Below are 24,064 nucleotides of genomic sequence, written 5' to 3'. Positions count from 1 at the left end.
GTTTGAGGAAAGTTGAGGTCAAATGTCGGACTAGTAGGATATTGAAAGCAATTGCCTGACTGCAAAAGTCAAAGTCAACAAAAACAAGATATCGATGTAATTGTTGAAAGCACATATAAAACATGAGAGACAGAAATGTTTTTTGTATTTTTCTTACCTCCCCCAAAGTGTGTCTCCTGTCAGGGAGCACCAGAGTGTTGGCGTGGCTGCCCGGGACTACGGTCGAACCGATACTCATTCTGGGTCCGACTAGCATGTAGCGCTTGTCTCCTGATCTGTACTGGATGCTGTGACACAGCGTGCCATCATAATTGGCGTCTTGCCGATATTTGGGAGTGTACTCTGTGGATTTGGAGCACTGCATGGCGATCAGCACGATGATGCTGATGACAAAAAGGAGCGACACCGAGCCCAAAGTGATGATGAGATAAAAAGTCACATTGTCCTCCTCGTCCACTTTTGCTGCACTTTTGATGTCGGAAGCTGCAAAAGCTTCTTTGGGCTCAACGAGCTTGATGGTCACGGTGGCTGTTGCCGAGAGTGAAATGTTGCCGTTGTCTTTGACAAGGATGAGCAGTCGATGCTCAGCCTCGTCCGTCTCCGTGAAGGAGCGAAGTGTTCGGATCTGGCCCGTGTAGCGATCCAAAGAAAACAGACTGTGGTCACTCACTTGCTGCAGCGAAAACAGCAACCAGCCGTTATATCCGATATCGGCGTCATAGGCTCGGACTTTCGTCACCAAGTCTCCTGCTTTGAGATTGCGGGGAATTTCCTCCACCCCTTCGGCAGAACCGTTGGAGCTGACAGGATACAGGATGACTGGAGCGTTGTCGTTCTGATCCAGAATGAACACCTTCACTGTCACGTTGCTGCTCAGTGGAGGACTTCCACCATCGGTGGCCACCACTTGGAAATGGAAACTTTTCACCGTCTCAAAGTCAAAACTTTTCAGTGCCGATATTTGGCCATTTTCTGAATTGACATTCAGGAAAGATGTCATATCAGTATGACCCCCCTGTCTGACAATATAATAAGATATCGCAGCATTGTCATCTAAGTCTTTATCAAAGGCACTCACCGAAAAGACGGAAGCACCAGCTTCATTGTTTTCCATCAGATATAACTCTAAAGGATTTTGTGGGAATTCGGGGATATTATCATTTACATCTTTTACTTGGATGCTTACAGTTTTGAATGTGGAAAGGGCAGGTTCGCCACAGTCAGTTGCTGTTATTGATATGTCATAACTTGATTTCGTTTCTCTATCTAAAGTGTGTTTTGTCACTAAGGAATACATATTTTCCTTGAATGATGGCTTTAATTCAAGCGGCACATTTTCTGTTAGACTGCAGATAACTTTACCGTTAAGGCCTGAATCATTATCGGTGATACTAATGAGTGCAATCACAGTCCCATGTTTTGCATCTTCTGGCACCATGCTAGTAATTGATGTCACTTCGATGTCGGGTTTATTGTCATTCACATCCTGAATCTTTATGATGACTCTGCAGTCTGTTGTCATGGGAGGCTGACCTTTGTCAGAAGCCTGCACATCTAATTTGAAAACATTGTATGTCTCAAAGTCAATTTGCCCATCAACTCGAATTACTCCCAATATTTTGTCCAGACTGAAAAGACGCCTCACCTCTGCATTCATGTCCCCCCCAAATTCATACTCCACCTCCCCATTCGCTCCCTCATCCAGGTCAGTGGCTTGCACTTTGATTACAGAGGTGCCTAATGCTGCATTTTCTTGCAGTACAACAGAATATCCTTCATTGGAAAAAATAGGTCGATTATCATTTATATCAAGAACACGTATGGTCACATTAAGGTTTGCAGATTTTGATGGTGTCCCTCCATCTATAGCAGACAAAATTAAGCTATGGTTCACTTTCTCTTCCCTGTCTAGCTGTTTTTGCAACACTAAAAATGGAATTTTATCATCATCTCTTTCCCGAATTTCAAGTTGAAAATGATCATTGTGACTCAGTTTGTAACGCTGGATTGAATTCATTCCAACATCAGGGTCTCTTGCGCCTGGCAACTGAAACCGTGCACCAGATAAAGTACTTTCTGCTATTTCTATTTTTTTCCCCTTTTCTGCAAAGGTCGGTGTGTGGTCGTTGACATCTGTCACTTCCACGGAGACATAGTGGATCTCCAGTGGGTTCTCAACAACAATTTTGAGATCCATCACGCAGACAGCGCTTTTGTCACACAGCTGCTCACGATCGAGGCGTTTATGCACCAACAGAAGCCCATTGTTCGGGTTTACCTCAAACAGCGCGTCCTGTGCGCCAGATACAAGGCGAAACATCCTGCTCGTCAAAGTACCGATGTCGAGGCCCAAATCTTTTGCAACATTCCCAACAATAGATCCAACCTTAACCTCCTCTGGGGTGGAATATTTCAGCTGGGCTGAAACCAGCTGTCCGTAACAAATCACGAGGGAAAAAAGCACAGGGCGCGTCCAAAACATTTTTTCTCCGCCTTCTTCCTTTATCCTCGTTTGAGTAACTCTTTAAAAGACCAGAAATGAATAGCAATAAATATTTTCCGCGCGTATCCCGTGGTTAAAAATAAAGAAACACGCTCAGACAAAGAAAGCTCACCATGCGAGCCCAAACGATTTTGTTCTTTGTGGTCCAGCAATGACACTCTTTTAAAAGAGCAGATTTTGATGGGCCATCCACGTTGTAACACTGACACCCAGTGGACAATTATCCTCGGTATTATGGCACTGTGACGCTGTGGTGAAAAAAAGATGGAGAACCAACCAGCTGGATTGGGGGCGCTCTGAAGTCGCTGGTAGGTGGCCGTTTTAAGATCACCTGAAGACTGGCTATGTGAGTGACAGCTAGTTTTCTATCCCAGCCCAGTTGCTCCCTCAAAATGTATTTTTGCTTGCACACAAAGGACTACAGGACTGTTGCTGTTCTGTAATTCCTCATTAAAAAAAAAAAAACATTCAAGCAACATGGCTGCAGAGTGGAAGTTGCTTACCGAGTGTGGATGGACCGAATGAATGGGTCTGTCATCGAAATGTCTGTATTTTGAGGGGAATAGTCAGCAGCAACATATTAAGGGGCGGGGACTATATTACTGAGTTAATCATTAAATGTACATGTGTGAACTGAACTTTGAACAAGTTCGCGCAGAAAATGAATTTTCCCAACGCTGCTTTTCAGTCATGTGGATTCAATGGCATTCGTTCAGCACCACAGACAGCGCCAGACCTGAAAATGACGGACTGAGTAAAACAGCACAACTGGCCTGACGAACAATGGAACATCTTGTTTGAGTCCATCACAACAGAAGAAGATGCTAACTAATTTGGCAGGGTTAAAACATGTTTGGACAACTTTGTGTTCTTTATTCATTAACTAATATCCATTCAGTCATGACGAGAACAAAAACAGAAACAAAAATATTAAGTGGGATTTAAAGGTCATTTTCAAATAACTTTTTTTCTAAATTACAGATTCTCTACTGGTGGATCAGAACCCAAAAGTGGGTCGTAGAGCCATTTTGTGGGTTGAGGAGAGCTAATAATAATCTTTTTTTTTTTTTTTTTAAATAGTAAGTGACGGGAAATGTTAATCGTGCTCCAGTCAGGCACAAGTTTACTCACGAAGCAAAATGCAGTTCAACTTTTCAACCTTTTGTCTTGCGGGTGTCTTAGCTAGCAATTTGCTTTTGGTGATACGGTTCACTCAAGTTCATTTGAAACAGTGTATGTATGTATTTTCAGAGGCTACTTTAAAAAAAATCCCTGATTGTTCTTCACTTCCATGTGAGTTGTGACCTTGCCACAACAGGAAGATGTGGGCCCAAAGGCGACAATAGTTGAGAAACAATGTTCTTAATGTTACCAAACATTGTGTTTTGTGTGTGCTTTCAGTAATAATGAAAAAAAAATGCCTGTCTTACCTCCCCTGAAGTGTGTCTCCTGTCAGGGAGCACCAGAGTGTTGGCGTGGCTGCCCGGGACTACGGTCGAACCGATACTCATTCTGGGTCCGACGAGCATGTAGCGCTTGTCTCCTGATCTGTACTGGATGCTGTGACACAGCGTGCCATCATAATTGGCGTCTTGCAGATATTTGGAAGTGTACTCTGTGGATTTGGAGCACTGCATGGCGATCAGCACGATGATGCTGATGACAAAAAGGAGCGACACCGAGCCCAACGTGACGATGAGATAAAAAGTCACATTGTCCTCCTCGTCCACTTTTGCTGCACTTTTGATGTCGGAAGCTGCAAAAGCCTCTTTGGGCTCCACGAGTTTGACGATCACGGTGGCTGTTGCCGAGAGCGACACGTTGCCGTTGTCTTTGACCAGGATGAGCAATCGATGCTCAGCCTCGTCCGTCTCCGTGAAGGAGCGAAGTGTTCGGATCTGGCCCGTGTAGCGGTCCAAAGAAAACAGGCTGTGGTCGCTGACTTGCTGCAGCGAAAACAGCAACCAGCCGTTATATCCGATATCGGCGTCATAGGCTCGGACTTTAGTCACCAAGTCTCCTGCTTTGAGATTGCGGGGAATTTCCTCCACCCCTTCGGCAGAACCGTTGGAGCTGACTGGATACAGGATGACTGGAGCGTTGTCGTTCTGATCCAGAATGAACACCTTCACTGTTACGTTGCTGCTCAGTGGAGGACTTCCACCATCGGTGGCCACCACTTGGAAATGGAAACTTTTCACCGTCTCAAAGTCAAAGCTTTTCAGGGCTGAAATGTGTCCATTTTCAGCATTTATATTCAGGAAAGACATAATGTCATTCAGGCGTCCTTCTCTCACAATATGATATGAAATAGCTGCATTCCCATTTATATCTTTGTCTGTTGCACTGACATAGAAAACTGCATTCCCAGCCACATTGTTTTCTGCTAAATAAAATTCAAGGGGGTTGTGTTCAAAGTGTGGACAGTTGTCGTTCACATCTGATATCTGAATATTGAGAGATATTACAGCCGATAAACGAGGCTCACCACAGTCAGTGGCTTTTATTGTGATTTCATAATGAGACACTTCCTCTCTGTCCAAATAGCCTTTAGTCACAACTGAAAATATGTTGTCTTTGTAGGATGGCTTTAATTCAAAAGGAACAACATTTATTATGGTGGCGATAACTTTTCCATTAACACCCGAGTCTTTATCCTTCACACTAATGAGGGAAATAACTGAACCGGGTTTTGAATCTTCAGCCACTGAATTTGACAGTGACGTCACTTCTATTTGTGGAGCATTATCATTAATGTCTCTGATCTTAATAATGACTCTGCATTCACCTGTCAAAGGTGGTGTTCCCCTGTCCGATGCCTCAATGTCGAGTTTATAAACGTCATTTTCTTCATAGTCAACTTTTCCTTTTACTCGTATCACCCCAGTCGACTTTTCCACTTCAAAAACACTGTACACGTTTTTTTTCAATGTTTTTGCAAGACTATATTCAATTTCCCCATTAATACCTTCATCTGGGTCTGTACCGTTCATTTTAAATACTGAAGTACCAATCTGAACATTTTCAGCTATTGTAATTTGGTAAATATCCTGACGGAACATGGGTCTATTGTCATTGCTGTCAAGGACAGTAATGGACACGTTCAGGGTGCCCGACCGCGGAGTTTTCCCTCCATCCACCGCCGTGAGTATCAGCGAGTGCTTTGCTTTTTGTTCCCGGTCTAGCGCTGTCTTCAGCACCAAAAATGGAATTTTATCCTCGTCGCTCTGGCGGACGTCTACTTCAAAATGTCCATTTGACGTCAACGTGTATGCGCGGATGGAGTTCGTCCCTGCGTCAGGATCCTGCGCTGCTTGCAGCTGGAATCGTTTACCAGGCAACGTGTGCTCGGCGATTTCAAACGATTGCTCTTTTTCAGCGAAAACGGGGGAGTGGTCGTTCACATCGGTGATTTCTATCACGACATAATGTATTTCCAGGGGGGTTTCCACGATAACTTTGAGCTCAAAGAGGCAAGCGCCGCTGCCCTGACACGAGTCATCTCTGTCTATTCTCTTGTTCACGTACAACATCCCATTGTGCTGGTTTACCTCAAAAAAGGCCTCCTTCGATTCGGAAACCACTCGGAATCGCCGATCAAGCAAAGAGCTCATATCAAGGCCCAGATCCTTTGCAATATTCCCCACGATAGTTCCATCTTTAACCTCCTCAGGAATGGAGTAGCGGATTTCTGTCAAAGCCCGATTTACCAGCAGCAGAAGCAAAGCAAAATGAAAAACAGCACGGGCTTCCATCTCCCGACAGCAAAACGCAGCTGCATAAAATGGTGAGATACGTTTACATCCGAGTCATTTTTTTTCCAAACATGACACTGCTGCAACACAATGCACGTATCGCTGACGAGCGCAGTCTATGAATGCCGCCGGTGATTTTGTCAGGCTCAAACAAAAGATTTCCAGGGGAGGGACGTGATGTCGATGATAGTTAATCTCGCACTGACACCAAGAGGAGAAGCTGCTCATTGGAGCCGCCAACAATTTAGTCATTATAAAAAAAAAACAACAATAAATAACAAATCTACAAAGACTTCAAAATGAAGAACATAAATAAAAGTCCAAATTCACAGATCCGCCCAGGAAGTAATTGATTATATTCAAAGGGTATTGAAAAAGAACATGATGAATGTAACACGGGATGTATGACGTCACGTTATAATTTTGTGAGGATAAAACTACATGTCCCACGATGCACCTTTATCAACTACACTTCGACGACATCCGTCCACTTGCGAGAGAAGTTTCAAACCTTTTTCTGGATGAAAGCAATGGGAGTGAAACCCAAATGTTCAGAAAAAGAAAAAAAAGGATATGTTGCAGATGAAAGGCTGTTTTGGGCATTCAGAGAAGTATTTTTTGACAAAAGAAAACTGCTTTTTTTGACAACCAAGTCTATTATGCTCACCTGAAACCACCAAAGAAAAGCAACACGAAGAAAAACTAAAATACACTTGCAATCTGAGTCAAATATGTTTTAAAATACGGTTATATTTGAGAATAAGAATATCATGATGTTGTCACTCACACACACGCACACAGACACACACACACAGAGACACAGACACACACGTTTTCTTTTTAAATTAACTTCCAGTTGTTATTACAAACATTCAGAGGAAAGGATAATGCGATTTTTCAATATAAATCTGCCTGAAGACAAACGGGACGTGGCCCAGGATTAAAAAAAAAATGCACACGTGATTTGCAAAAAAATCATTAATTCATCACCCATTAAATATATGCAATATGTACAAAAGAAAGAGTATCCTCCATTGTATTAACAATATTTATATATACTTTGTCTGCCATAAGTGCATCCCCGCATTCGAGAATCTTACACTGGTAATCAAGTTTGAAACTTGGCCATGAAGCAACTTAACAGTTTGAGCGTGGAACATCTTAACAAGCAAAATTGAGCAACACGAGCTTCAAATATGTTTTACTCACCATAAGCAATGAAAATCTTAAAAAATAATAATAATAAAAAAGAGGAAACAAGTTCTTCTTACCTCTCCCGAAGTGCTTCTCCTGTCAGGGAGCACCAGAGTGTTGGCGTGGCTGCCCGGGACTACGGTCGAACCGATACTCATTCTGGGTCTGACTAGCATGTAGCGCTTGTCTCCTGATCTGTACTGGATGCTGTGACACAGCGTGCCATCATAATTGGCATCTTGCAGATATTTGGAAGTGTACTCTGTGGATTTGGAGCACTGCATGGCGATCAGCACGATGATGCTGATGACAAAAAGGAGCGACACCGAGCCCAACGTGATGATGAGGTAAAAAGTCACATTGTCCTCCTCGTCCACTTTTGCTGCACTTTTCACATCGGAAGCTGCAAAAGCCTCTTTGGGCTCCACGAGTTTGACGATCACGGTGGCTGTTGCCGAGAGCGACACGTTACCATTGTCTTTGACCAGGATGAGCAGTCGATGCTCAGCCTCGTCCGTCTCCGTGAAGGAGCGAAGTGTTCGGATCTGGCCCGTGTAGCGGTCCAACGAAAACAGACTGTGGTCACTGACTTGTTGCAGTGAAAACAGCAACCAGCCGTTATATCCGATATCGGCGTCATAGGCTCGGACTTTAGTCACCAAGTCTCCTGCTTTGAGATTGCGGGGAATTTCCTCCACCCCTTCGGCAGAACCGTTGGAGCTGACTGGATACAGGATGACTGGAGCGTTGTCGTTCTGATCCAGAATGAACACCTTCACTGTCACGTTGCTGCTCAGTGGAGGACTTCCACCATCGGTGGCCACCACTTGGAATTGGAAACTTTTCACTGTCTCAAAGTCAAAGCTTTTTTGTGCGGATATTTCACCATTCTCAGGGTTGATGTTCAAAAATGTTGACATTTTATCTTGGCGTCCATCTCTGTTTATTTGATACGTCAGCGCCGCATTTTCATTCAAGTCTTTGTCGAATGCGGTGACCGAAAATATGGACTTCCCTGGCACGTTATTTTCCAGTAAATAAAGTTGAATTGGACTTTGCGTAAAGGTTGGAATATTGTCATTAACGTCCAACACGTCGACATGCAGAATTTTAAATGTGGACAGAGGAGGTTGACCGCAATCTGTCGCTGTGATTGTGATGTCATAATCTGCCACTAATTCTCGATCCAGTCTGTCTTTCAGAGCCAGCGAGTACATGTTATCTTGAAAGGAAGGTTTTAATTCGAATGGGACATTTTGTGACAGTCTACATTTAACTTTGCCATTCAGTCCCACGTCTTTGTCTGTGATGCTTATAAGAGCAATGACAGTCCCGGGTTTTGAATCCTCTGCTACCGTTTTTGACAGAGATGTCACGTCTATTTCAGGTTGGTTGTCATTTTCGTCCACTATTTTAATGATCACTCGGCAATCGGTACTCATCGGCGGTTGTCCTTTGTCTGTGGCGTGGACGTCTAATTTGTAAACATCTGCCTTCTCAAAGTCTATTTGGCCTTTCACACTGATTTCACCAGTGTTTTTATCTAAACTAAACGTTTCGTAGATTTCTGAGTCAAGTTCTCCACCAAAATAATACTCAACTTCTCCGTTTATTCCTTCATCCAGGTCAGGTGCTTCAACCTTGATAACACCTGTTCCCAATTTCACATTCTCTGATAAATTGACTGAATATACTTCTTGCTTAAATATCGGGTGGTTATCATTCGAGTCAAGCACTATAACTGTGACATTAAGACTTCCAGATCTTGCTGGATTTCCACCATCAACTGCAGTAAGAACAAGTCTGTGCTCAGTATCTTTTTCTCGGTCCAGAGACTTTTGTAATACTAAGAATGGTATTTTATCATCTCCTCTGTTTCTAATTTGAATATCAAAATGTTCGTTCATGCTTAATTTGTATGCACGGACTGTATTAACAACGACATCTGGGTCATATGCATTGGGCAATTGGAAACGTTTTCCGGGTAGTGTAGATTCAGGGATTTCTAAGATCTTCTCAACCTCTTGAAAAGTGGGTGCATTATCATTAATATCTATAACTTCTAGGCCAACATGATGTATTTCCATGGGGTTTTCAGCAACTAATTTCAGATTAACTAAGCATGGAGCGACACTCTCACATAGCTCCTCTCTGTTAACAGTTTTACGCACAAAGAGGACACCATTGTTCACATTTACCTCAAAGTGAGCCTCCTCTGTGCCTGAAACAATACGAAACCGTCTCTCCACCAACGTGCTGGCGTCCAGTCCCAAATCCCTGGCGACATTCCCCACCACGGTTCCCACTTTGACTTCCTCTGCGATGGAATATTTGATCTGTGCTGCAAACTGCTCCAAACAACCCAATATGATGCAGAGAAAAAGACCTCGCCTTTGTCCTGCTGCTCCCATCCTCCCAGCTTGGATTACAACATTGAAATCCAAATTCCTCCAAAGAATGAAACCTCCAAAAATGACAAAATAATGAAAGGTATTCCAAAATATAAGGCAAAACAGGACAGAAAAAAGAGCAATATCCGTCTCTGTTGAAGATAACGTCTCCTCTTGATGACTTGAACGAAATGGTTCCAGAAGGGGTCGGTCCGCCCAGTGTTAATCACATTGTATTCTGGAGTGACACTGCCACCTCGTGGTTATAATTTGTTATATGCATGCAAAATATTCACACGACAATAAAATGTGCTCCCGTGTGATTGTGAGTTGTTGTTTCGTCCTTCTTGCCCCACATAATGCAATTTCTCTACCGACCGGTATGTACATCACATCACTCACTGACGCTTATATATCGTGATTAATTTGATCGCGACATTGGTTGCCTTACAATAAATACTATACAATCCTCAACTCACAGCCTCTTTTTAATTTAGCAATGAAATCCATTAAGTGTTTCTCTCTGTCTCAAACTAGAATTTAAATCAATACATCGCAGCGCTCGGAATGGTATGAGTGACCAAAATATGTGTGTGTGTATATATATATATATATATATATATATATATATACATACATATATTTAGAGAGAGAGAGAGAGAGAATGAGAGAGAGAGAATTTGTTTTTACGTTACAAGAAGAACTCCAAAAGTGTCAAATTACAAATTGCATTTGACACCCAAAAAAACTGAAATAATAATATAGTTTTAAAAAACAATGAAACGTTTTCCAGGTAGTGTAGATTCAGGGATTTCTAAGATCAAAAAAGTGTCGTTATCCATCCATCCATCCTTCTTTCCATGAGCCGGACTGCTTATCCTCACCAGGGTTGCGAACGTGCTGCAGCCTTTACCAGCTATCTTTATACAGTAGGCGGGGTACACCCTGAACTGGTTACCAGCCAATCGCAGGGCACACAGAGACAAACAACCATCTGCAGTCACACTCAAACCTAGGGACAATTTGGATCGCCCAATCAACCTGCCATGCCTGCTTTTGGAATGTGGGAGGAAACCGGAGTACCCGGAGAAAACCCACACAGACATGGGGAGAACATGCAAACTCCACAAAGAAAGGCCGGGGCCAGATTCGAACCTTTGACCTCTATAATGTGAGGTGGATGTGCTGACCAGTTGACCACGGTTCCGCACCAAAGTTTTGGCAATCCACGAAAAAAAATTTCATTCAGTCAGTGTAAACACCACAAAATTGTTGCTTTTGTAAGACACAAGACTTTTAATGTGGATCAAATTGCACCTTCACACCAAAGTCTTGGGGCTGCACTTCGTGTCTATTGTAAGCATTTATCAAAGTCAAAAAACATGTCTGTCTTACCTCCCCGTAAGTGTGTCTCCTGTCAGGAAGCACCAGAGTGTTGGCGTGGCTGCCCGGGACCACGGTCGAACCGATACTCATTCTGGGTCCGACGAGCATGTAGCGCTTGTCTCCTGATCTGTACTGGATGCTGTGACACAGCGTGCCATCATAATTGGCGTCTTGCAGATATTTGGAAGTGTACTCTGTGGATTTGGAGCACTGCATGGCGATCAGCACGATGATGCTGATGACAAAAAGGAGCGACACCGAGCCCAAAGTGACGATGAGATAAAAAGTCACAATGTCCTCCTCGTCCACTTTTGCTGCACTTTTGATGTCGGAAGCTGCAAAAGCTTCTTTGGGCTCTACAAGCTTGACGGTCACGGTGGCTGTTGCCGAGAGCGACACGTTGCCGTTGTCTTTGACCAGGATGAGCAGTCGATGCTCAGCATCGTCCGTCTCCGTGAAGGAGCGAAGTGTTCTGATTTGGCCCGTGTAGCGGTCCAATGAAAACAGACTGTGGTCGCTGACTTGCTGCAGCGAAAACAGCAACCAGCCGTTATATCCGATATCGGCGTCATAGGCTCGGACTTTAGTCACCAAGTCTCCTGCTTTGAGATTGCGGGGAATTTCCTCCACCCCTTCGGCAGAACCGTTGGAGCTGACTGGATACAGGATGACTGGAGCGTTGTCGTTCTGATCCAGAATGAACACCTTCACTGTCACGTTGCTGCTCAGTGGAGGACTTCCACCATCGGCGGCCACCACTTGGAATTGGAAACTTTTCAGCGTCTCAAAGTCAAAGCTTTTTTGTGCGGATATTTCACCATTCTCAGGGTTGATGTTTAAAAATGTTGACATTTTACCTTGGCGTCCATCTCTGTTAATTTGATACGTCAGCGCCGCATTTTCATTCAAGTCTTTGTCGAATGCGGTGACCGAAAATATGGACTTCCCTGCCACGTTATTTTCCAATAAATAAAGTTGAATTGGACTTTGCGTAAAGGTTGGAATATTGTCATTAACGTCCGACACGTCGACATGCAGAATTTTAAATGTGGACAGAGGAGGTTGACCGCAGTCTGTCGCTGTGATTGTGATGTCATAATCTGCCACTAATTCTCGATCCAGTCTGTCTTTCAGAGCCAGCGAGTACATGTTATCTTGAAAGGAAGGTTTTAATTCGAATGGGACATTTTGTGACAGTCTACATATGACTTTCCCGTTCAGTCCGACGTCTTTGTCTGTGATGCTTATAAGAGCAATGACAGTGCCGGGTTTTGAATCCTCTGCAACCGTTTTTGACAGAGATGTCACGTCTATTTCGGGTTGGTTGTCATTTTCGTCCACTATTTTAATGATCACTCGGCAATCGGTACTCATTGGCGGTTGTCCTTTGTCTGTGGCGCGGATGTCTAATTTGTAAACATCTGCCTTCTCAAAGTCTATTTGGCCCTTCACACTGATTTCACCAGTGTTTTTATCCAAACTGAACATTTCATCAATCTTGGAATCAAGATGTCCTCCAAAGTAATATTCAATTTCTCCATTTAGTCCGTCGTCTAGATCAGTTGCTTCCACCTGGATGATGCTTTTGTCGGGGTTTACGTTTTCGGATAAAGTTACAGAATAGACGTCTTGCGTGAACGTCGGGTGGTTATCATTTGAATCAAGCACTTTAAGTGTGATGTTAAGACTTCCAGATTTTGGTGGATTCCCACCGTCAACAGCACTAAGAATGAGCCTATGCTCGGTGTATTTTTCTCGGTCCAAAGACTTTTGTAAAACCAAGAATGGCACCTTGTCTTCAGCTCTCTCCCTAATTTCTGTACTAAAATATTCATTTGTATTTAATTTATACACACGCACTGTATTTGTGACAACATCTGGGTCGTGTGCAATGGGTAACTGAAAGCGTCTACCCGGAAGAGTGGACTCAGGAATTTCAAAGATGAATTCTTCCTCTTGAAAAGTGGGTGAATTGTCATTTATATCTAAGATTTCTACAACAACATGATGTATTTCCATGGGGTTTTCAGCAACAAATTTCAGATTAACTAAACATGGAGAGACGCGCTCACATAACTCCTCTCTGTTGACGGTTTTACGCACAAAGAGGATGCCATTGTTCACATTTACCTCAAACTGAGCCTCCTCTGTGCCTGAAACAATGTGAAACCGTCTCTCCGCCAACGTGCTGACGTCCAGTCCCAAATCCCTGGCGACATTCCCCACCACGGTTCCCACTTTGACTTCCTCTGCGATGGAGTATTTGATCTGTGCTGCAACCTGCTCCAAACAACCCAATATGATGCAGAGAAAGAGACCTCGCCTTTGTCCTGCTGCTCCCATCCTCCCAGTTTGGATTACTGCATTGAAATCCAAATTCCACCAAAAAAATGAAGCCTCCAAAATGGCAAATTACATTTCCTTATTGGATAAAGTATAAGGAAATCTTAGTAACGACAGCAACATCCATCTCCGTTGAAGGTCTTGTCTCCTCTGATGACTTGTACAAAACGATTCCAAAATGGGCAGGACTGCCGAATGCTCATCACGATATATTGGTATGACACTGCCACCTACTGGTCATAACTCGTTATGAGCATGGAATAGATTAACACAGTGGTTCTTAACCTTGTGAGAGGTATTGTACCCAACCAGCTCATATGCAGATACACCGAACCCTGAGTGAAAAATAAAAATATGATTCGAGAAGTGTTCTTTCAGTTTTGCCGGTGTGAGACAAGAGTTGCTCAACTTGGCATGACAAATCATGCGCAGGTAGGATGCCGAGTCCAATGACGTTCCGTGATGCATGTGAATCCATGTAGCACATACAGTTTCGTCCGACCACCTTCTTTTTTGTTCGACATAGCATGTGTTTAAAACATTAAAAACAAAACAAACAAACAAAAATAACACCACGTACTATCAGTATAGTCACACGCTGACTACTGAGCGAACTAAATTTCTCACAGCACTGATTGGACAAGCAATGTCATGTGATCGTCTGCAGCCAGTGATGGCCGAGGGGGCGTCATAACTAATTGACATGTTGAGTCGGGTTTGTCTTAACCTCCATGGCAGAGGCTCCGTCGAACCCCTGAGACTGATTCACCGAACCCTTGGGGTTCGATCGAACCCAGGGTAAGAACCACTGTTTTAACATCAGTGAGTTGGATGGATGGATAGATAGATAGATAGATAGATAGATGTATTTCTCCTTTTGTGTGCATGACATCACTCACTGAGGAATTTCTCTCTTGGTTAATTTAAAAGATACATTATTTGCCCTACAATAAATACTGTATACCCCCCCCCCCCCACCAAACAGCCTATTTTTAATTCGAAAAGACACAAATTAAACATGTATCTCTCTCCAATCAATTTAAATCATTCGATATGCCCCTCAGAGCAATAGATACAAAGTACAATTGAATCCAAACATCGTAGTCCAGTGAGTAATGCAAGCAATGTTTCAATGTTCTGCATCTAACGCGGACGGACCAGCCTTTGGACCCTCAATCATAATTTCCACCAAGTCTGCCTCGTCATCACAATGTTTCAGAACCATGAACAGCTGTGACCTTTTTATAGTCAGAGGGATATGTCAAGAAAGTCGGGTGGTTGGTATTGTATGGGTGTCTAATTGATCATGAAGAAAGTTCACAAGTGCAGCAACTTTTGTATCCAAAGGAAGTAAAAGATGATGACGATAAGCAGTTGAAAAACTAGAAATGTCCCAATTGTTTCAATGTTACAGTGTTCTGTGTTCTTGCCATCTCTGATTTCTGTTGCTTCGTGAGCCTTGCCCCGATCCTCGGGGGTTTGGCCTATCGTGATTTCCCCACACTGGGTTTTGTGTCTCGCTATTTTCCAGGTGTGATGGCTTTTCCTGTCACATTGGTTTGTTCTTGTCAATTTTGTTGTGGGTATCTTGAGTTGTACTTTTGTACTCTGGTTACTGCCATTTTGTTCATAGTTATCGACTTCGTTTGTATCCAACAATATGCATTTTAAAGATAACACAGACAAGTGCATTTCCACTGCCCCACAACCACATTGACACAATCACTGCTACAAAATATTACAATGCAGCGATGCATAACCTGTACCTGAACAAAAAATAATCCTGTTTACGTCTAGACATGACATAGTTGCCATGAACAATTTTACAAAGCTCAATGTTTGGAATTTCCAATCATTAAGGTGAAGTTTAACAACAAGCAAACAAAGCAGCAAAAAGCTTGATGAAGAAATAATCAGACAACATACAGAATTTAGTGCTACCAACAGAACTGGAAGCACTGTTTTTCTTGATCACAAAGTCTAAAACATTGCTGTCATTTGAAGAAAATTTTTAATTATGTTTCGGTCAGTGTTAACATGACAGCAATGTTGCTATTGGGGGAAAAAGCAGTTTTAAAGTAATGTGGATCGAATTGCACCGATAGTACACACTGAAGTCATAGGCGAAGCATAGTAGGTCTATTGTAATCAAAGTAAAAAATTGTCCGTCTTACCTCCGCGGATGTGTGTCTCCTGTCAGGGAGCACCAGAGTGTTGGCGTGGCTGCCCGGGACTACGGTCGAACCGATACTCATTCTGGGTCCGACTAGCATGTAGCGCTTGTCTCCTGATCTGTACTGGATGCTGTGACACAGCGTGCCGTCATAATTGGCGTCTTGCAGATATTTGGAAGTGTACTCTGTGGATTTGGAGCATTGCATGGCGATCAGCACGATGATGCTGATGACAAAAAGGAGCGACACCGAGCCCAAAGTGACGATGAGATAAAAAGTCACATTGTCCTCCTCGTCCACTTTTGTGGCACTTTTAATGTCAGAAGCTGCAAAAGCTTCTTTGGGCTCTACAAGCTTGACGGTCACGGTGGCTGTTGCAGAGAGCGACACGTTGCCGTTGTCTTTGACCAGGATGAGCAGTCGATGCTCAGCATCGTCCGTCTCCGTGAAGGAGCGAAGTGTTCTGATTTGGCCCGTGTAGCGGTCCAATGAAAACAGACTGTGGTCACTGACTTGCTGCAGCGAAAACAGAAGCCAGCCGTTATATCCGATATCGGCGTCATAGGCTCGGACTTTAGTCACCAAGTCTCCTGCTTTGAGATTGCGGGGAATTTCCTCCACCCCTTCGGCAGAACCGTTGGAGCTGACTGGATACAGGATGACTGGAGCGTTGTCGTTCTGATCCAGAATGAACACCTTCACTGTCACGTTGCTGCTCAGTGGAGGACTTCCACCATCGGCGGCCACCACTTGGAATTGGAAACTTTTCAGCGTCTCAAAGTCAAAGCTTTTTTGTGCGGATATTTCACCATTCTCAGGGTTGATGTTTAAAAATGTTGACATTTTACCTTGCTGCCCTTCTCTGTTAATTTGATACGTCAGCGCCGCATTTTCATTCAAGTCTTTGTCGAATGCGGTGACCGAAAATATGGACTTCCCTGGCACGTTATTTTCCAGTAAATAAAGTTGAATTGGACTTTGCGTAAAGGTTGGAATATTGTCATTAACGTCCGACACGTCGACATGCAGAATTTTAAATGTGGACAGAGGAGGTTGACCGCAGTCTGTCGCTGTGATTGTGATGTCATAATCTGCCACTAATTCTCGATCCAGTCTGTCTTTCAGAGCCAGCGAGTACATGTTATCTTGAAAGGAAGGTTTTAATTCGAATGGGACATTTTTTTGACAGACTACACATAACTTTACCATTCAGCCCGACGTCTTTGTCTGTGATGCTTATAAGAGCAATGACAGTCCCGGGTTTTGAATCCTCTGCTACCGTTTTTGACAGAGATGTCACGTCTATTTCAGGTTGGTTGTCATTTTCGTCCACTATTTTGATGATCACTCGGCAATCGGTACTCATTGGCGGTTGTCCTTTGTCTGTGGCGTGGACGTCTAATTTATAAACATCTGCCTTCTCAAAGTCTATTTGGCCTTTCACACTGATTTCACCAGTGTTTTTATCTAAACTAAACGTTTCGTAGATTTCTGAGTCAAGTTCTCCACCAAAATAATACTCAACTTCTCCATTTATTCCTTCGTCCAGGTCAGTTGCTTCAACCTTGATAACACCTGTTCCCAATTTCACATTTTCTGATAAATTGACTGAATATACTTCTTGCATAAATGCGGGAGTATTATCATTAGAGTCGAGAACTATAACTGTGACATTAAGACTTCCAGATCTTACTGGATTTCCACCATCAAATGAAGTCAGAACCAATCTATGCTCACTGTGCTTTTCCCTGTCCAGAGATTTTTGAAGACTTAAAAAGGGTATCTTATCATCTCCTCGCTCCCGAATTTGTATATTAAAATAATCATTTGGGTTCAATTTGTATGAACGCACCGTATTAAAGACAACATCTGGATCATGTGCACTTGGTAACTGGAAGCGTTTTCCTGGATGTGTCGACTCATATATTTCAAAAATTTTCTCTTCCTCTTGAAAAGTGGGTGAATTGTCATTTATATCTAAAATTTCTACACTAACATGATGTATTTCCATGGGGTTTTCAGCAACTAATTTCAGATTAACTAAGCATGGAGCGACGCTCTCACATAGCTCCTCTCTGTTGATGGTTTTACCCACAAAGAGGACGCCATTGTTCACATTTACCTCAAACTGAGCCTCCTCTGCTCCTGAAACAATGCGAAATCGTCTCTCCGCCAACGTGCTGACGTCCAGTCCCAAATCCCTGGCGACATTCCCCACCACGGTTCCCACTTTGACTTCCTCTGCGATGGAGTATTTGATCTGTGCTGCAACCTGCTCCAAACAAACCAATATAATGCAGAGAAAGAGACCTCGCCTTTGTCCTGCTGCTCCCATCCTCCCAGTTTGGATTACAGCATTGAAATCCAAATTTCACCCAAAAAGATGAAGCCTCCAAATGACAAAATATTCCTCTTAAATGTGTCGCAAAATGAAAGGCAATAAAAGACCTGAAACGACAGTAACACCCGTCGCTATTGATGCTCCTGTTTCCTCTGATGACTTGAACAAAACGGTTCCAGAAGGGGCAGGACGCCGCATGCTCATCACTCTGTATAACACTGCCACCTCGTGGTTTTAATTCGTAATGAACATTAGACCGTAATTATTACTGTAAAATTTTGTCAACGTGGTCGTGAGTTGCTGTTACCTGCAGTAGTTCTTGTCCCATAATCTGTACTTCCTTTTTCTCCTATGTATCGGACATCACTCACCGAGGCCCGTTGATTGTGCTTATTTTGAACGATATATTGGTTGCATTACAATAATACTGTACAAACCTCTATGAACACCCCATTTTTTTAAATTGAAATTGGGACCCATTAAATATTTATTGCTCTCAAATCACAATTTAAATCAGTATTTTGCAGCCCTCAGAACATTACATACATCCATCCATCCATCCATTTTCTGAACCGCTTGATCCTCACTAGGGTCGCGGGGGTGCTGGAGCCTATCCCAGCTGTCTTCGGGCAGTAGGCGGGGGACACCCTGAATCGGTTGCCAGCCAATCGCAGGGCACACAGAGACGAACAACCATCCACGCTCACATTCACACCTAGGGGCAATTTAGAGCGTTCAATCAGCCTGCCATGCATGTTTTTTGGAATGTGGGAGGAAACCGGAGAACCCGGAGAAAACCCACGCAGGACCGGGGAGAACATGCAAACTCCACACAGGGGGGCCGGAGCTGGAATCGAACCCGGTACCTCTGCACTGTGAAGTTGACGTGCTAACCACTGGACTACCGGGCCGCCACATTACATACAATGGAATCCAAACACCAAAGTCCTCTGAATCAAATGCTCAGGGCTTCTCCGTACTCTACTAACAAAACATCAACTTCCCCCAAAAAGTCAACAGCATCATCACAATGTAGTCTTGAATCTCTCAGGACCATGGATAGAGATGAAATTGTTTCAGTCAGCAAATATGTGAAGAAAGTTGGTTGGTAGGTCGGTATGAGAGGTACTTAATGGACCATGAGAGCAGCTCACGTGCACATCCTCTCTTACACACAAGGGAAGTAAAAGATGACAATGGAAAACAGTTGAAACTTTGCAAATGTCCCAATTTTTCCTTGTTAGTGCATCTCTTGTTGTTTTCATATCTGTTTTCAGTTGCCGAACCTTTGGATTCAGCTTCGTGTTTTCTCTACATCTGGCTATGTGTCAAGTTATTTTATAGCTGAGATGTTTTTTTTTTTTTATGTTGAACTTTGTCGTCAATTTTATTGTTGATATCTTGAGTAGCACTTTTGTAGCCCACTTACTGTCCTTTTGTTCTTCCTGGAGTTATTGTCTTCATTTCATCATCAAACAGTCGCCACTTGCAAACACAACACACAGCAGTCCAATCACACGACCATGCAACGCCATTGAGAGATTCTCAGCAACACCATAAAACATTTTTATAGTGTGCCTATACACCAGAGCTCTTTATCAACATCTAAAATGTGTCATTTACCTCCACAGATGTGGAATGGCTTCCACGGACTATTGTAGAATGCTCAACGCTTGGAAATTGCTCTCATCAAATTAACGTCAACAACACTCAAACATCAGTGTAGCAGAAAGTCTGGTTCATCCTGGTAGTGGTGGATCTTAAATGTCACAAAGATAACTGCCAGAAGTCAGCACCATAGAGAGAAATGGAAAGACTGTATTTTCCCCCTCAACCACAACATCTGCAACAAATTGTCATCAGTCAAAGACAATTAAAAAAAAAAAATCAGTCACCGTTAACACAACTACATGGTTGCTGTTAACAGACACAACAGTTTGAAAGTGGATGGAATTGCACCTTCACATCAGATTTTTGGGGCTGCACATCATGTCTATTGAAAGCATTTATATTTGTTAAAAAAATGTCTGTCTTACCTCCCCCGAAGTGTGTCTCCTGTCAGGAAGTACCAGAGTGTTGGCGTGGCTGCCCGGGACCACGGTCGAACCGATACTCATTCTGGGTCCGACGAGCATGTAGCGCTTGTCTCCTGATCTGTACTGGATGCTGTGACACAGCGTGCCGTCATAATTGGCGTCTTGCAGATATTTGGAAGTGTACTCTGTGGATTTGGAGCACTGCATGGCGATCAGCACGATGATGCTGGTGACAAAAAGGAGCGACACCGAGCCCAAGGTGATGATGAGATAAAAAGTCACGTTGTCCTCTTCGTCCTCTTTTGCTTCACTTTTGATGTCAGAAGCTGCAAACGCTTCTTTGGGCTCCACAAGCTTGACAAGCACAGTAGCTGTTGCGGAGAGTGACACGTTGCCGTTGTCTTTGACCAGGATGAGCAGTCGATGCTCAGCCTCGTCCGTCTCCGTGAAGGAGCGAAGTGTTCGGATCTGGCCCGTGTAGCGGTCCAACGAAAACAGACTGTGGTCGTTGACTTGCTGCAGCGAAAACAGCAACCAGCCGTTATATCCGATATCGGCGTCATAGGCTCGGACTTTAGTCACCAAGTCTCCTGCTTTCAGGTTGCGAGGAATCTCCTCCACCCCTTCGGCAGAACCGTTGGCGCTGACTGGATACAGGATGACTGGAGCGTTGTCGTTCTGATCCAGAATGAATACCTTCACAGTCACGTTGCTGCTCAGTGGAGGACTTCCACCATCGGTGGCCACCACTTGGAATTGGAAACTTTTCAGCGTCTCAAAGTCAAAGCTTTTTAATGCTGTAATTGTGCCAGTGATCTCATTAATATTCAAAAATGATGTCACACTTTCACTTTTCCGTTGGAGTGAGTAAGTCACAGCTGCATTTTCTTCCCCATCGGCATCTGTGGCCCTCACAGAAAACAAAGACACTCCTGCTTTGTTGTTTTCCAGCACATAAAATGTAAAAGGGCTTTGACTGAATATAGGCCTATTGTCATTAACATCCAGTATATCTACATGTACGATCTTAGTCGAGGACATAGGGGGTGTCCCTAAATCTTTTGCTGTTATTAAGATATCATACGCATGCTCCCTCTCTTTATCTAAATAGTCGTTGGTTACAAGAGAGTATGACTGTCCATCTGGTGCCGATTTGAGGGCAAAGGGCAAGTGTTCCGGCAGGCTGCAAACCACCTGTCCATTCGCACCCGAGTCCAAATCATTAACGCCCACCAGCGCCACCACTGTACCGAGAGGGGCGTCCTCTGCGATGCGACTCAACAATGAGGTGATGTCAATTTTGGGTCGGTTGTCGTTCACATCCTCCACACGGATTAGCACGTTGCACTGTGTGGACAGCGACACCGCGCCTTTGTCCGCAGCCAGCACCTTCATCTCATAGACTTGTCTCTCTTCAAAATCGAGATCTCTTTTTATTGTTAGTTCCCCACTTTTCTTATTCAAATCAAATGGCATGCTGGTGTGTCCTCTTAATTTGCTCCTGAGAGAATATTCAATCTCACCATTGTGTCCCTCATCTGAGTCTGATGCGTTCACTGTCAGTAGATATGTCCCCACAGGTGCATTCTCCTTCACGCTAATGGAGTATTTCTGACGGTCACACACTGGCGCGTTATCATTTATATCAGATACAATAATGGTGATGTTAATAGTACCTGTTTTAGGTGGTTTGCCCCCATCTGAGGCTGTTAATATTAACTGGTGCTGTGCTGCGTTTTCTCGATCCAAAGGCCGCTGTAACACAAGAAAAGGCACCCTCCCTTCCTCACCAAAGTCTTCAGTTTCTAGGAAAAAAAACGGGTTGTGGTTCAGCTTGTACATTTGGACAGAATTCAATCCCACGTCCAAGTCTTGGGCGCCCTCCACTTGGAGTTTGGATCCAATTACAGCAGATTCCAGCACCTCCAAAGTGCAATTGTCATCAAGGAATCTTGGCAAGTTATCGTTCACGTCCAGTACCTCAACAAGGACTTGATGCATCTCCAGAGGGTTTTCCACAACCACCTTGAGATTAGTAATGCACGGCATGGTGTTACCGCACAGGTCCTCCCGGTCTAATCTCTGGTGGACAGACAGAACACCATCATTCTGATTTACCTTGAATTGCTCCCGCTTTGTTCCTGACACCACACGGAGATTTCTCTGCAGCAGCCTGCCGACTTCCAGTCCGAGGTCCTTAGCAACATTTCCAACCACTGTTCCCGGTTTTACTTCCTCCTGAATTGAATATCTTATTTGAGCAGAGATGCCCTCTGGATGAACAACAATCAGCAGCGGCAAACACAAAGAAATCCATGTCGCCGGCCACTGTCCTCCCATGCAGCATCTTGTCATTATTAATCAGTGACGATTCCTAACCGCAGCTATTAAATATACATTGGTTCTATATTTCATAACGGATCATTAACAAATATTCCGGAGGGTAATCATTTTTCGTGGAACAACGATCGCTGCTTCTCGTCCGCCTGTCGGTTGACGGTGAATCTCGAAATGAGGGGGGGGGGGGGGGGGGGAACAACCTTCCCTCACACCACCGCCATTATATAGTCTAACAGCGTGGCCTACTGCCAATAACATGATACTGCAGCCTGCAAAAATATGTACTGTACTCAAATTATTTTATGTTGCTTTACACACCACATACTTCATGTCTGGTTTTAAGTGTATATAAAATAAAGCCATAGCAGTAAAAATTCCATTGTTCATATTCACTCACTTACACCCTTCCTTTCAATAAGTTTGTATTCACGATTCTGATTTTTTTTTTTGGTCTATTTTTAGACGCTGTGATGACAATGAATGTTTTTGACATCTAACTGGGACCGTTTATATAGTATGAGGCACAATAGGAAAGCTAATGTTGACAAATGACAAATGCACTTTTCAGTGCAAGAACATTCTGTCAGATAGATGACATGTTTAAGCTTCACGAACTGACTAACAGAGTGGAAGGTGACACTGGGACCACACAATATCCATCTATCCATTTTCCGATCCACCTTATCCTCAACAGGGTGCTCAGCCTATCCCAGCTGTCTTCGGGCAGTAGGCGGGGGACACCCTGAACCGGTTGCCAGCCAATCGCAGGGCACACAGAGACGAACAACCATCCGCGCTCACATTGAGTGTTCAATCAGCTTGCCGTGCATGTTTTTGGAATGTGGGAGGAAACCGAAGTACCCGGAGAAAACCCACACAGGCACGGGGAGAACACGCAAACTCCACACAGGAAGGCCGCAGCCGGGATCGAACCCACAACCTCTGCACTGTGAGGTCAACGCGCTAACCACTGGACCACCGGGCCGCCCATCCCACAATAAATTAAAATAAATTAACATTACTGTTGCTGTGGTTAAAAGATACTAAAGGTACACCTCTATTAATCTACATTTGATTTGTGAATATTTTTCCTTGAAAATGTAGGACATAATTTAAAAAGACATCTGCAGTAACAAAAAAACCCCAAAAAAGTTTCCGCGTACTGGGACCACAATTCATGTGATAAACACTTTCAGAATGGGCGTCTTACTTTGAGTAAACAAGTCAAAGTCGTTAGTCATAGTAGCTAGGAATTAACTTTGCATGCCTTGATGAGGACAAGCAATAGAGCGGATGAATGGGCGCATGGATTTCCTCCTCCTCAGAGGTGATTGTCCTCTCAGAGGCAACACCAAGGAACAAAATTGGAGAACATCTATTCACGTGGAAGTTATTTACCATTGCAAATTACATTACAACTCTATTTGCATATTATAATTTATTTGATCACATACTGGTAGAGCAAAATGTGTTTGCCTGTATTTAACCAGCCTTGAGGAGCAATGGGCAGCACCTGTGAGATGACCGAAAAAAACAAAACAAAACTGAAAAGCCCACTGACAATTTTTACCAAAACCAGGCCACTCGAGTCAGCATAAAAAA

General features: G+C 43.6%; 1 protein-coding gene and 5 pseudogenes across 1 annotated transcript in view; all 6 read right to left on the bottom strand.

The window, feature by feature from the left end:
- Nucleotides 1–2,598, bottom strand: part of LOC147208457 (protocadherin alpha-C2-like) — a 132,590-nt gene extending 129,992 nt beyond the window's left edge. Inside the window, exon 1 of the mRNA XM_086135452.1 lies at nt 158–2,598. Within this exon, the coding sequence (XP_085991578.1) occupies nt 158–2,482 (2,325 nt within the window). The 5' untranslated portion in view covers nt 2,483–2,598. The remainder of the gene's footprint in view (nt 1–157) is intronic.
- A 603-nt stretch (nt 2,599–3,201) lies between these two features.
- Nucleotides 3,202–6,258, bottom strand: LOC147208456 (protocadherin alpha-8 pseudogene; annotated as a pseudogene).
- Nucleotides 6,259–6,763: 505 nt separating this feature from the next.
- Nucleotides 6,764–9,948, bottom strand: LOC147208455 (protocadherin alpha-8 pseudogene; annotated as a pseudogene).
- A 1,139-nt stretch (nt 9,949–11,087) lies between these two features.
- LOC147208454 (protocadherin alpha-8 pseudogene) lies at nt 11,088–13,571 on the bottom strand (annotated as a pseudogene).
- A 1,787-nt stretch (nt 13,572–15,358) lies between these two features.
- LOC147208453 (protocadherin alpha-8 pseudogene) lies at nt 15,359–18,080 on the bottom strand (annotated as a pseudogene).
- Nucleotides 18,081–19,803: 1,723 nt separating this feature from the next.
- On the bottom strand, nt 19,804–22,470 carry LOC147208452 (protocadherin alpha-8 pseudogene; annotated as a pseudogene).
- Nucleotides 22,471–24,064: the final 1,594 nt, after the last annotated feature.

The sequence above is a fragment of the Hippocampus guttulatus genome, chromosome 2 (genome assembly GCF_054856545.1).
Source record: "Hippocampus guttulatus isolate MCC_2025c chromosome 2, RoL_Hgut_1.0, whole genome shotgun sequence".
In the NCBI taxonomy this organism is placed as follows: domain Eukaryota; kingdom Metazoa; phylum Chordata; class Actinopteri; order Syngnathiformes; family Syngnathidae; genus Hippocampus; species Hippocampus guttulatus.
The sequence above is the reverse complement of the archived record's forward strand: the minus strand, read 5'-3'. Positions and strand labels throughout refer to the sequence as shown.